Here is a 14,767-nt window from a genome sequence, read left to right as displayed (position 1 = left end):
ACTTCCTCCAATGTAAATAGGCTACACCAGTATCACAAAGCCAACCAGAATATGAGAATAGTAACTCGTATGTCATTTTACAGCTTGCAAAGCAATCGTGCATCCTCCCAGTATCACTGGGAGGTATGTGGTATTATCATCCCCTTACTATTTCCTTATGGTGAGGAAATGGGCGTTTAGCAAGCAGAAGTATTTTGCCCTGGTCACCCAGCCTGCAGATGGCAGAAACTGCCACAGTCTGTGAGGTCTGGCCACATTACAGCCTTTCATTGTGCCCAGACTTCGATTTTTAAAAATTGGAATTATGCTCTCTATAAAATTTTACATAGTCCTTTTGTCACTGATGGCGCCATCATAAACCCACTGTGGCTCTTCAAGTTATCTCAGACCTAGCAGTTTCTGTTCTTCCCCAATTCGCTAGGGTTAAAGCAATCCTTTCCAAATTAAACCTAAATTTTAAGCTTCATTAAGAGTGCCATTGCAGTGTTTTGAAACTGTGAAACCAAAAAAAACAAGTTACCCAACATGACTGAATTGGGTTTAGCTTTATTGGTTTGTTTTTGTTTTCATTTATGGTTGTTGTCTAGATTTAAAAATAGGAAACAGATCCCGAATGTCACTGAGTGATGCTCAGCCTCCTGGTCCGCTGTCAGGGCTGCCTAGTCAACCTCACATGGCTCCAGGTTTCACCCAGGGCACTGGCTGGTGAGCAGGGCCAGCGAGGCGGGCAGGCACAGAGACCCCAACTCACCACTCAGTGTGAATTCCTCTGTGTGCTCCACTTGGTGAACAACATGTGCCCTGTTCACACTGTACCCTTGATCAAGTCCCTTCTGAAATGCTGTCACATGCATCTTCTCACTGACCCTCTGATGGGGACGTTCCTTTCATGCCCATTTCAGAGATGGTGAAACTGTGCCCAAACATGCTGTGTCTATAAAATGAGGATAATAATGCATACCTTGCAAGGTTGCTGTGAGGATTACAGGTGATGTATTCAGCATGCCTGGGAGACAACATAGCACAGCGATGAAAAGTATAGGATCTGTACCCATAGTGGATTCAAATCCTGGCTCCCTCATTTGCTGGCTGTGTGACCTTGAGTGAGTTCCTCCACTCTATCACCTGCAAATGTCGGTTCTTTTTCTCCTGCTCCTTTCCACCTGTAATTGCAGAAGCATGATGTTTATTATAAAATTTTATACAGTGCTTTTTTTCACTCACAATTACGATATTTTTCTCCATATAATCATGTATTTTGACGTTTTTCATTCCTAGATGAACATTTATATTCCAGGCTGTTATATGTTCATGGCTAGAAGGGAAAAAAAATCAAATGTACATAAAGGAAAATAATAGCCATTGTTCTGAGAGCATTCCTCAGTGCCAGGCACTGTGCTAGACTCTGTGCATGTGGTCCCCAGCCCTTACAACACACCTGCGAAGCAGACATTTACGTGTAGGGAAACTGAGGCTCAGTACGCTGACATGGTTTTCCCAAAGTCACACAGTGAGTGGATTAGTGGGAGAGCTACGATGAGACTAGAACCAGGGTTTAAAAATAAGCCAGGATAAAAAAATTTTAAAAATCCACTGGAATTTAGCCAGACCCCTATTGATAAAGAATCTTTAAAAAGCTTCAAGATGTGATCATCTCTTTCAGCAGGACTGTTAGTCTCATGAAAAAGCATCACGGATTGCAATACAGATCATTGATTGATGCAACCTGGATAGAGAAATTTCCAGAAAACTGAGAATGAAGCTCTCTATCCTCCATTTTGTCCATCTCCCATTGCAGGAATGGAGAGTTTGCGTAAAACCACAGAATTTGTTCACCCTTCAGACTATCTCTGACCCACGTTTCTTGTGATAAGAGACAAAAGAGATATTGACCTTTAAAAATCCTGTGTTCTAAGGGACAGATAAAGATTTTGCAAGCCTTTTCAAAGAAGGCGCAGAATTTGTTATTAGCAAATGACAAAAACTTCTCCCCGATGTGTACGGAAGGAGAGGCACATCCCACCCCCCAGAGCCTCCTGGACACTGCTCACAGCCTGCGCTAAAACAGCTCTGTGGCCAGACTACAGACAGTAGCGAGATGAGGTTGGCTGATGGTCTGTAGCCGGGGAAGGAGTTCCACCTGCAGAGAGACAGATGGACTTGTTATACACTGTCCGCAGGCCAGTGGAAGATGCAAACAACTACGATGCAAAGAGTGTCCTAGCCCACTAGTTTCCCCAAACTGCCCCCAGCTCTGTTCTCCTTTTGGCGTATTCTGGTCCATCCTTCTAGCCTCAGTTTAAGCATTCTCTCTTCCAGGAACTATTCCAGCCCTCAGCCTGAGTTGGGTTCCCACCTTGGGCTTCCTTCTTGCCCCGCACTTTGTTATCTTTGTCTGACCCACCAAACTGAATCCTTTGGAGGCATGACTCTGTTTTATTCTTGTCTACCCAGTGCCCAACACAAAGCCTGCCAGCCATATGACAGGTGCTAAAAAAAAAAAAAAAAGAACAGGCCTGCCTCCTGTGCCGCCTTTCTAAGGAGAGGACCAAGCTCTTCCTGGGGGGAGGCGGGAAGTGGCTTCATCACATCCCACGGCCTTCAATGGGCCTTGCCACACTGATTGATTTGGGATCCTCACATAATTATTCTTGTTTTTTTTCATTCATTCAACAAATATGGTGTTTTGTGTGCAAGATAGTATGCTATGCATTTGGGATACAGAAATAAACAGGTTACTTCCTGCCCTCTGTGGAGGGGGACAGGACTGGGGGAGTCACAATGTCCACAGCATTGACAGAGAAAGAGATGGAGATTGTGGAAGAGTACCTAACAATGGGATTTGGAGAAAGGTGAGGGGCCAAATTCCCAACTCTGCCACTTCACTAGCAGTATGACGATAGGTAAATCACTTAACCTGAGCCTGTGTCCTGTTTGTAAAGATGGGAAGACTAGCTGACCACCTTTGATAGAATTCTCATGCACACCTCTCACTTTCTATGAAAGGTACAGCAGGCAGCCACCAGAGGAGACGAGCCTGTGGCACATGACCATCCGAAGGTGGCTGTCAGACAGGTTAGCCCCAGAGGCTGCCCCGCTGACCTTCCACTTTACTGATGAGCATGCTGATATCAGAGAGGGAAGTGAGTCGCCCAAGATTCCACCACTCACTGGCAGCTGTTAAAATCAGAAAATGAACAGAAAGCTACTTCTAATCAGGACTGCAAGTGGTAGCAGAAGACTACACCCATTCCTGTATCCCTGCACCCATCTGCAGAGGGGTCCCTGGGAATAGCCACAGATGAGGGAAGGACATTAAAAGTTCTTACATTGACTTACTCACTTACTCTTTACAACCCAGGAACCTTTCAGCAAACCTGAAAGGTTGGCAGAGCTTATTATCCCTGTGTTAGATGAATAAATATGAAGGGACATGCCCAAGGTCTCGCAGCTAGAGTGGCAGACCCAGGGAAGGAACTGGGTGTTCAGGCTTCTAGCCTGAATTTTTTCTCCCAAATACCCCTGCCCCTAGTTCTCAAGGTCACTTGACACCCACCAGCGGGGTAGGCACAGGGGAGGGATGAAAGAGGAAACGGTATGGCCTTCACCCTCAAGTCGGTACCATGTAGATGAAAATGTTAGCAAAAACCAGTGCTCCATGCACCATGCCCCATTTCAGGACTGGATTGGGGGAGTGGCAGGTCTTCAAGTTCAAGAGTCATGAGTACATGCACCACTTTGGAATGTTCATTTAGTGCCCCAGACACCTGGCCCCTTCTTCTGTTTTCCTCCTTCCTTTCCTCTCTTCCTCCCTTCTTCCCTCTCACCTTCCTTTCTTTCTTCTTTCCATCTTTCCTTTTAATTTCCATTCTGCCTTTTTTTCTGGCCATTTCTTTCTCCCTCTGCCCTTCACTCCCACCAGAAGCCACGCTCGATGTGGCATTGCTTCACCCCTCCCAGCCTCCAGGAGCCTGAATGGCCCCTGACATTTTCTTCTGCCCCTCTTCACTTTCACCAAGTAAGGACAGGGAGGAGAACTGTGAGGAAAGAGGACATTTCTGGGGGAAAACGTTCTTTTCCGAATGTTGGAGTTTCAAGCTTAGGCGGGTTTTATTGAAAACGCAAAGGAAATGGAGGAAAATCGTCTCTATTTTCCTGCTGGGGTTTTGGGGTATTTTGTTTTGTTTTTTTGTGCTTTTCTGCTATGAAAATGAGGATCTCTCAATGGGAATAGCAAATATATGAAACATGGACATTTTATAAGTCAACCAGCTTCTGTGTAATGTACAATTAAGTGAAATATGAAGTGCTTAGGAAATGTGAATATTTCCAAAATGGCCCAAACCAAAGAATCCCCAAAACTACATATCAATGTGTTTCTAGTCCACCTCAAAATTTACTTTTCAGTCCCCCAAAGCATGCTTTTTCCTCTTAATATGACTCTTCTAAAATTGTCATCTATGCCTAAGAAATTTAAACTGTGGAAGAGTCTCTCCTGCTGTAGAGCAGCCATATGCCCTGTTGCAGGCTGCCATATGTTGCATTTAAAAATACAAAGAGGGGTCTGCCTTACAGCTGCTCTTGTGAACTGAGCCTTTGACAAGAATGTTGTGGGCCCTAATCATGCTTAAAATAGGTACATATCTCATTTAATATGATCGTCTCTGTTAGAGGTTTCGCCCAAATTTACTACTTAGCAAATATTTGCTAAATGAATGATTAGGGAGAATCAACATAGGAAGGTGTAGGCAGACATAATTATTGGCCTGGCATTAATCATTTTAATCTATGAAACATACAGTGAATAATTCCCCAGTCCCGGGATCTCTTAAGAGCCCTTGTGTGATATGTCCATTTCAGAGACCCCAATCTTCAAGTCTCCTGAGGTCTCTACTAGCCTACATAGTGTTGCCATGGCCATGTTCATCTCATTCAGTTCTCCAAAGCCAGACTGTATCCAGAAAGGGATGCCCTGAAATGTAAGCAAGGGAGGCGGCCACCTGAGGGTCTGTTCTCAGGATACTTCTTCAAGTTCATTTCCAGCAGAATGGCCAACTAGGTCATCACAAAGGCCTTCTGACCACAAGAAACAACAATTTGGTTTTAAAATTCACTGCTGAATTTGTTTTTCAAAAGAGAAGAAAAAAGAGGTATGGGGAACCCCAAATTCCAGAAGCAAGGACGAAGGTGAAAGCTAAAGCAGTAGACGCTGGGATCCTGAAATGAGTCAGATAGCCCTGATCTCCAGGAGCCCATTGTCTGGAGAGGGAGACAGAGAGAAAATCAACATTACAGTATGCGGGAGGTGACTGCTGTAATAGAGGTCACTCAATGTGCTGGAGGAGCACAGAAGAGTAATATGGCAGCAAGACATCAATTCATATGTTCCACTTAAGAAATAATTCCTACAAATCTCTCAGGACTCAAAGAACCTCTCATATGTCACAAGAACTGAGTTCAAATTCCAAGTCAGCTTCTTCACTAACTATGTGACCTTGACCAAGTTACTTTCCCATTATGATGAGCCTCTGGTTCCTTCTCTCCAAAATGAGGGTGATGGTGACGACAGTGGCAACTTCATAGAGTTGGAAAGACTCAGTGACACTCTCCTTGAAAACATTCCCAGTACAGCATTGAGCACAAGGCCTCGTGCTCAATAAGTGGCAGCTGTGATAATCATCATTGTCACCGTCATCATGATTTTATATAAATATTAGTAACAATAACAAGAATTCCTGTCTCGCCTTCCCCCAGGACTAGAGAACAGGAACCAGTTCTTCTAAGGTGCCACAGAGCAAAGTGTTTATCAAAAGGTAAAAGACTGGCTTCCAGGAACTGCTTTGGTGGTAAACAAGAACAGGCAAGAGCTAATAAAATTTCAAATTAGCCATGACTTTTCACGGCCCTTCAATTGTGCTAGCTGATTTAATGGTCAACGGCCCCGCTCGCTGGGATTGAGTAATGGAGCATTTCTGCCGAGTTATGGATGCGGCAGCTGAATCTGTCATGCTAACATCAATAGCAGAATGCAAATAACCCTCAGCTCGGGCTGTAATTGTGTGTTTCAGCGATGTCTGACAGGGGCAGCACAAGAAAGTACGATGCCGCCCGCTGACAGCGGGAGAAGACAGGTGCTTTGCTAGGCAATTAGACGGTGACTCTGGGACCTGGGATGGGAGCTACAAGTTAAGATTTAGAACAGTGCTGGGGTGGCAGGAGGCTCGTCTGCAAGCTCTCAGGGTGAATCTGGCAGGTGAGCGGACAAAGGACAAATGGCCCTTCTTCAGTGAGCCTGTTCTAGGTTCAGGGTCAGGAAGGGACACTAACTACCTCTACTTCCGTATTTACTGTGAGTCAGGTACTCTGATAACCTTGGGGACATATTTATTTATGTAACAAATACCTATGCGGTACTATCGCTGATAATTCCCTCATAAGAGATGTGAGAAACTGACGCCAGAGTTTAAGTAACTTGCCGATGGTCACACGGTAATGACTTTTAAAGCCAGAATTTGATCCCAGACAGTCTAGTTCTGGAGTCCATACTTTTTACCACCCTTCTGCCCTCAAAAATCTGTAAGGTCTTGGATACCATGCAGAAGTAAGCAAGAAAGACAAGGGATTTTTGTCCCTGATTTACTAAGGAAAACGTGCCTGGGCTCCTGACCCACTGGATTTCAGGGAGGTCAAGTAACTTGCCCGAGACCACAATACCCCTGAGGCTAGTAAGGAGTCTTAGGGGTGCTACCTGTGTGGGTGGGGCCTCAATCTCGCCAATGCATATGCAGAACTCTGGTGGGCAGCATCTATATTGTAAACCCACGGACACAGAAGTGAGGGAGGCATGTCAGTGATGAGACTGGGGCTCAGAGAGAGTAAATATAGGAACTCAATCTGGAACTTGAACTTCAGTCCCGGAGCCTCAGTGATCCTCCCGCAATACCATACTGTTTATTAAATTAAGTGAAGATAATGGTTTTCTGCTTTTATGGCCTATCGTTTGCTTTTCCTCCTTAGATTCATTTGTTAATTAATTCATTCAATTTTTATTCATTCATTTATTTACCAGTCATGTTGTGCTGCAGACACAACAGAGATAAGCAGAACAGGACCTATGCCCCCAGGGTAGTGGGGAAGTTTGCCCAAAGTCACACAGCTAATAAGCATGAGAGGCAGAATTTAAACCCCCAGAGGAACACAGGTCTTTAGGTTGTTCTCTGTCTACAAAGCACAGAAACTGTATCCCTGGGCTTTTCCTGTCCCCAACTTTGGGCAGCACCCTCTAAGCCCTACGTTATCAATTTTAAGTTACTCTATTGGGGCCTATAAAAGCACTTTGGAATAATGTGAGCAAAACTCTGTGGTCTGGTGGAATTTCTTTCTCTGCACTTTGGGAAGCTGGAAGCTGTAATATAATTTCCGTTCCTGAAGAAATTCATCCACATGGTAAAGAGAATTCCCTGCTAATGGCAACTAGGTCAGAGACTTGAAGCCACCTCGTAAACTCAGCATGCCCCTCTCACGGCAGGCAGAGCCAGGTCTCCACATATTTACGTGCAGCTGGGAGAGCTACTGAGAATTTCAGTGCCTTCAAGATACTGTCTCATCCTCACCCCCAAAACCAGTCAACTGCCAGGCTTTATCGTTTTTTACCTCTTAAATATATCTCAAAACCATCCACTTCTCTCAGTCTGCACTGGTAGCACTCTGGTCTCAGCAATCATTACTTTTCCCCTGTGCCACGTCAGCAACCACCCGCACCTGTGGGGTCCCCAGCTTCAGCCCTCTGCTTAAGACCTTTCAGTAGCATGCATTGACCTTGGGGGGAGGGGAGGTTGAAATGCAAACTCCCTAACCTGCCCGCCACCCAGAAGCCCAGCACGCTCAGCATCTCTTCTTGTGCTATTCCCCTCACCTTTGGAGCCCAGCTTTTGAATTTAGTAACTCAGATTTTCAATGTATTCTCTCACCTCTAGGCCTTCTTCATATATATAATTCCTTCTATCTGTTTGGGAAAAAAAATGGCACATGTGCCACTGTACACTTCCTTGTCTGTCACCCCTCCTGGACTAGTGGGCTGGGACCAGATCTGAAACAACCTGGATCTCCTTGGTGCCCAGCAAAGGCCTTCGCTTATATCAGGCACTTAATAAAGTTTTTCAGTGAGTGAAAAATGGAGAAGAAGTGAGATGAAGGCATCGTGGACAAATGTGGCTGATTGAACATGGCAATGTAAACCTCATGCTCTGTCACCCCGCAGATGGCTTGGTGGATTGCATGGACCCCGACTGCTGCCTCCAGCCCCTCTGTCATGTCAACCCGCTGTGCCTGGGCTCCCCTGACCCGCTGGACATCATCCAGGAGACACAGGTCCCTGTGTCCCAGCAGAACCTGCACTCCTTCTACGACCGCATCAAGTTCCTTGTGGGCAGGGACAGCACACACATCATCCCTGGGGAGAACCCCTTTGATGGAGGGTGAGTCCAGTGGGCCCCATCTCTGGCTGTGGCTCTCTGAGGGAGAACTGAATGGCCTCTGGGGCCACGTTTATGTGGGTGGGGGTGGGAGGGGGCCAGGAGGGTGGGCACTGAAGGCTCTTGATGGAATGTCAGGGAGGCAGAGGAGCAGCCGCAGATACCCACATTTAGAAAATATGCTATCCAAGGCATTTGGAATTTTTATGAGCAAAGTTTTGTTGTTCCTGCTGGGTGATAGATGGAGAGAGTGAGAAATCAAAGGTCCAGGGGGAATCTTGGATCAATACCCACTTTGCAGTTGGCTATTACTGATTCTGTGGCGTCCAGATGAGCTGGAAGCTGTAACACTGTTCACCCACAGAGCTGATAGCCAGAAGACTTGTTAGGCTGGGACTGGGGCACATCCTCTGGTGTCCCAGGCCATATGCCCATGCATTCTTTCACAAGTTATCAACTGTGTCATCCATTGGACAGTTTTTTCCTGAGGTCTACTCTCTGTCAGGTCCTGTGCTGGAATCACAGAAACGAGTAGAACACAGCCTCTGTTCATTGGTCACTCACAGCCTATTACTAGGGGGACAAAAAGAGACCATTCCAGTGTGATAGGCCAGAAATATGCACCCAGGAGACTCTGGGAACATAGAGGAGGTGCCCTTGGGTAGGGGGAAGGCCACTACTTAAGAACTGAGTCTTAGAGATGAGAAATAGTTAGCTAAGCAACAGAGGGAGAGGGTGTTCCAAGGAGAGGAACCAGCTTGTACAAAGACCCAGAGGCACAAAAGGGCATGGGAGCCAGCAAAAGACTGTACTCAATTCTCTGCTCCCCATATCAGAGTCTGTGAGCTAGGAAAAGGTATCCAAGAAGGAGGGATTTGTAATAATCTCTTTTGAATGTTTTCTAATGTAGCGCTGCCTCATGTTTGCAGAGTTTTCTCTAAAAGTCAGCACAGTTCAACTGAGCAATCACACATTGTATACCTCTTATGTTCGTGATTTCTGTGCTGAGAATTCCTGCCCTAAGTGAACAAATGGGGTGGTGCTGAGGGGTGGGAATGATGAAGGATGTCCTCAAGTTCCATTTAAAGGGGGAAGTCGGCAGGGCTTAGTCATGGGTTGGGTCTGAGGGATGCTAGAGACAGGGGTCTCTTACTCAGATGCCTGCGTAGATGGTGGTGCCCTCACCAGTTTGGGGACCTGAGAGCAGAGCAGAGCTGGGAGCAAGGATGACCTCCACCTGAGCATGGTGAGGACAAGGACTAGACAGGCCTCAGTAGGACACCCCAGAAGAAATATCTGTTTATAGTTGATAAGTAGTTCTGGAGCTCCCATGGAGTCTAGAGCTGGAGACCTTGATTTATGAGCCATCAACAAACATGTAGGAGTTGACACTGTGAACACACAAAAGTTTGCTCAAGGAGACTAAGTAAGGGGAGAAGAGCAGGGACCTAAAAAGGAATCAGGGTAGCCGGTCTGTGACATTGTCATCCCCAGAGTGTAACTGGGACTCTAAGGAGAAGGCCTCGCTACTGGGATATGATGGAGCCAGACTCACACCAGGGCCCATCGAACGCAGGGCCCATGATGACCCCCGCCCAGCCCTTCCTCACAGGAGCAATGACAAGATGGGGAAAGTGAGGTGGGGGAGGTGCTCTGAGCCCAGCAAGAGGGTCATGCATGATACGAGTTTGTAAAAGCAAAACAACTTGAATCTTTAGAAATGAAGGTACTTGATAGTCCAAACCCTTCAAATTACCCTGAGAATATTGAGAACCTCAGAGGTTAAGTGGCCTTCCCGAATTCACAGGCTAGTCAAATGGCAGAGCCAGGAGCAGAAATAAAGTGAGGAAAACTTTTGTTTATCTTGGCCAGAAATGCTGCTTTTGTCTCTGGGTAGGAAGCTTCCTGCTCCCTTATTCAACTGTATGATTTTGTACATATGCTTGTAGGCCTTCCCTTGGCATGAGTTATTTTAATCAACTGCAGATATAAATATTATTCCAACCAAGGAATATTATTTGCTCAGCCTTTCTTTACTGGAGCCATTATGAGACCTGATTAGGGCTGTGGCTGGTTGGCTGCTGGTGTCTGTTCTGCTTAAGGAGTGCCCTTCCCATGCCGTCCTCATCAGGACCGGCAGGGACCATGTCCCCTGCATGTCCTGTGGTCACTTACCAAGCCTGTTGCTTATGTGCCATGACTCACTGGGGGACTTGCACAGAGATTTCAGTATGGTGGCTGCAGCAGGTCTGACTCGCTTGAAGGAGCCTGTCAAGTGGGGAACCTGAGAAACTTGTATTGGAGAAACAGACCTCTCAGCTGAAGGTAAGCGTGTAAGCCTCAGAGTCACACCCACTTGTGTTTGAGATCCTGGCTCCACCACTACTGGATGTATGGCTCTGGGCAAGTGGCTAAATATGGTGAATATGTGAATGTCTGTCAACCCTCTATTCTGACTCATCCAGGAAAGGACTGCATCTTACTCATTGGAGCACTTGCTCAAGACAAATATGCATATATATTGCCTTGAACAATGCAGAAGTGGAAGGAAGGAGAGAAGGAGGGATAGAGGGAAAGATGGTGGGAGGGAGGATAGATGGATACATTATGTATTTCACTTAATTTTATGTTTAATTTTATGTGGAATCAGATTCCAGAGAGGGTAAATCATCTGCTAAAACTCACATGACAGATTAGGAGCAGAAGCAGGAGTAGATGTCAGCTCCCAGATTATTGTTTATATATCTGTCACCTTCCGTTCAATTACAGATGCTTTCAAAGAAGAGACCATGCAACTCTCCAAACCCATAATACTGGCCCATATAGTATTTGCTCTACAAATGCATTGATAATGGAAGCTTCCAAATTTTACTGTAAATGTTCCTTTTACCTATTATTTGCCTGAATCATTATGCCCCTGCTCCTGCCTGATCTAGATTCGGAGGAAACAGCTGTGTATCACTACTGAGTATCCCCAAACAGATTTTTATGTAAACAAGCCCAAGTGACTAGAAATCTAGAAACAGGAGTCAGCAGATGCTTTTCTTTTTGGACTAGCTCCTTGGTAGTCCATGACCTTGATCTGGGCCCATGATCGAGTGTTTATTTTCACAGTTGTATTACAATGAAATCAGTTACCAAGTTTGGGTTGTTGCTTTCTTTCCTCTCACATGAAGGAATGTTGAGTAACAGGAAGTGCCCAGAGTTTGAATCTGCTTGACCTCCCACAAGCTCTGTGTGACCTCAGGGAAATGATTTCACCTTTGTGCACCTGCCTCCAATTATACACTGGCAATAACAGCAACTATTCATGAAAGCCATTGAAAGTATTAACTGACATAAAGCACCTAGCGCAGGGCTTGGCACACAGGTGACCGGTGAATGGTGGCTTTAATGGCAGCAGCCTAGCCTAATGAAATTATACAAGCTTTGGAATTAGACAGCCCTGGATTTAAAGTCTGTTGCATCTACTTTCTAGCTATGTGACCTTGGGAAAATTCCTTAACTTCTCTGAGCTCTAAGTTCCTCATCTGTAAGAGCGGGGTTATAATGTCTATTTATTTTTCCTGTTTTGAGAAAAGTTATTATTAGTTTCAGGTGTACAAAACAATGCAATAGTTATCCTTCTCACCCCAGATGTACAGTGCAGTGGTCAGGCCTCTACACCATTGTCTGTTTTCATAGTTGCCATGAGAATTAAATGAAAAAACAAAATGTACATAAAGTCTCAACCTAGTACTGGCCGCGCAAAAAATATTTGCTTATTGTATGATGATGGAGAGGATGATGAGGAAGATGATGGTGGTAATGTTGAAAAGAGCTTCCAACTCCACTTTCTTAATTGGAAGTGAAACTTGAGAGTAATCTGCCCTCCAGGAAAATCCAGAAGCCACCCAGGGAGGAGCTGGGTTTAGATTGTCGAGCCCTTATGTGGGGAAGGGAAAATGCAGCACAATACCAGCCAGTTGCCAGCCGGGATCCCTGTTAGGTAGGAATCCAGTGGCACTTTTCCAGAGAGGGAGATTTCTGATGGGCAGGCAGACTTGACTTGGTGCCTGTGTGGAGCAATAACAAAGCCTGTGCCTGACAGAAAACCCCATGTCCTCCCGCAGCCCGTATGTTGTGCCACATTTTGTATAGTCTGAATGGGAGTCCATTTAACAGACTCCAAGAAGCAGGCCATCAACCAGAAACCCAGCAGCATTTCTGAGCCCAGCAAGGAAAGGAAGCCCCAAAGGTATAGCTCCTTCACTCTGCAGATTCACAGCTATGTGTCTAACTCAGGGAGGGGGATTCCTTAAGCTTCTCTGCAGCACCCCAGCTAGAGCAGAGGTGGCCCTCAGGGAAGGATGGGCAGCAGCACCCCAGGATGTGAGTGCCCAGCTCAGCAGAGTGGGCTCCGGGCTGGGCTGAATCCCTTAGAGAAAAGCATAGAGCATGACAAAGAACTGAAAGAACTGAAGCAAAAGTACTGCCAGATGGACTTGGAGGAAGGTCGCCCTCAGGAACCCTGTCTGGTTCACCTGTGTCCCCAGAGCCCAGGACTACGATGCCTGTCCCAGAGCAGGTGTTTCATACAGGTTTAATGAATATATTGGGTGGTCGGAAAAGTCATGATGTATTTTTTTCTATGTTTTTCATTGCAAAAATGCGTCATGACTTTTCCAAAACCCAATAGTAGCTCTATCTGACCATCTACCATGGCTACCCTCAACTCCACATAAAGTGATGGAGGTGTGAGTGACGTCAGCTGATCTAAAGCCAGTCTGAAGTAGGAAGGGACATAGCAGGCATGGGAACCACCATCGCCACATTAGGTGGCTCGAATTCCATCCTTCTTTCTTGGCCTAGATGCCTGGACCCCACCTGCCTACGGAAACACCTGTCCCTCACCTGGAGTCATGGAGAGAATACAAAGCAGGGCGCCCTCTATTGAGACTCGAGTGGGAGAGGAGGAGGAGGAGTCATTCAGCTCTGTAGGGGGAAGACGATCCCCAATTGGATTGTCCAGTCAAGGAGGACAGATAGCAGGACTTAGACTGTGGAGCTTGGGATCAGACAGCTGGGAAAGGGAAGGCAGCATGAGACGTTGCCTCCTAGAAGAACACTCAAGGCAGCTATTTCCTTGTTCCATATACAGCTTTGTATCTCTTCTCTTGGGAAGGACGGACTGGGTTGGAAGGGCTGGACGTAAGGAAGACACGTCATTTCAGTGAATAGTTGTGGCTTGCTGATGTGGGACAGTTTAGCAGATTACAGAAAGAGCTTCTGACAAAAGAGCCACCCCCAAGTTATTTGAATATCAGTTCAGAATATGTGTGAGGACACTGCATTGGTGAGAGAAATAATGTGATGTTTTCAAGTCTTTCTGGGCTCTCCTAAGCCTAATAGATTATGAGCTCACTCAAGCAAGTAGTTGGATGAGAACAGATGACTACAAAAGTCAGCTGACAGGACACACTGAGCCCAAAGAGAAAAGACTCAAAGACTCAAGAAAAAGGAGGGATGGGTGACCAGAGCATCCCTCCCAGAGGAGGCAGAGGGTCCTGTCCTACAGAGAGGGTCACATCCTGTGGAGAGGAGAGATTGGGCGAGCTCAGAGTAGGACAGAGTGCCCACAAAGCACAAGCTCCAATGGGTAAATATTGATGAGCACCTACTCTGCCCTAGGCCTGCAAGAAGATGTGCACCTGTACCCCGTTATACTGTGGGCTCTTTGTGTGTCCCATATCCTGTTAGTCATCAGACCCCTAATGCCTAGCACAGGGATTGGCACAGACTAAACCACAATGAACGGTAGAATGAGTCAGTGAGTCAGCCAGTCAGCCACAGTGGAGTGTCTGAAAAGGCGTGGAGACAGAGTGTTCCTAGAGTTCAAGGCCAGGCCATCACTCCCACGGCAGATCCTTGTCCCTGAGCTCCACACCACAGGGGCTGCCTCCGGTACCTCTGTCCCTGCAGCACCCGGCACAGGATCTGGCTCAGAACAGGCAACAGTAAATGTTTTTGAAAATGAATGAGCAAACAAACAAATGAAAGAATGAAGGAAGACTTCTGGTAGGAGATGGCCTTTGGCCTGAGACAGAGATTTCAGTGAGGAGAATTGGCTGTGAAAACATTATTTATCCCACTTCAGGCCACAACAGCCCATTAGGGCATCAAGAAATCAATTTAGTGGGTTCGAAACTAGTTTTTTAATAGAAGTAAATTTAAATGGATTTGGGTACCATGAAATGGAAAATATCAGTGAAACACTGTAAAAAGAATATGTATTTCATGAAACCTGGTTGTGT

General features: G+C 46.1%; 1 protein-coding gene across 11 annotated transcripts in view; it reads left to right on the top strand.

The window, feature by feature from the left end:
• Positions 1-14,767, top strand: part of TENM4 (teneurin transmembrane protein 4) — a 601,437-nt gene that overhangs the window by 504,315 nt on the left and 82,355 nt on the right. For all 11 annotated transcript variants that reach the window (XM_019623651.1, XM_019623656.1, XM_019623660.1 and 8 more), the window contains one exon: positions 8,261-8,477. In XM_019623651.1, coding sequence (XP_019479196.1) covers positions 8,261-8,477 — 217 coding nt within the window. The remainder of the gene's footprint in view (positions 1-8,260; positions 8,478-14,767) is intronic.

The sequence above is a fragment of the Hipposideros armiger genome, unplaced genomic scaffold (assembly GCF_001890085.2).
Source record: "Hipposideros armiger isolate ML-2016 unplaced genomic scaffold, ASM189008v1 scaffold_556, whole genome shotgun sequence".
NCBI lineage: Eukaryota > Metazoa > Chordata > Mammalia > Chiroptera > Hipposideridae > Hipposideros > Hipposideros armiger.
The sequence above is the reverse complement of the archived record's forward strand: the minus strand, read 5'-3'. Positions and strand labels throughout refer to the sequence as shown.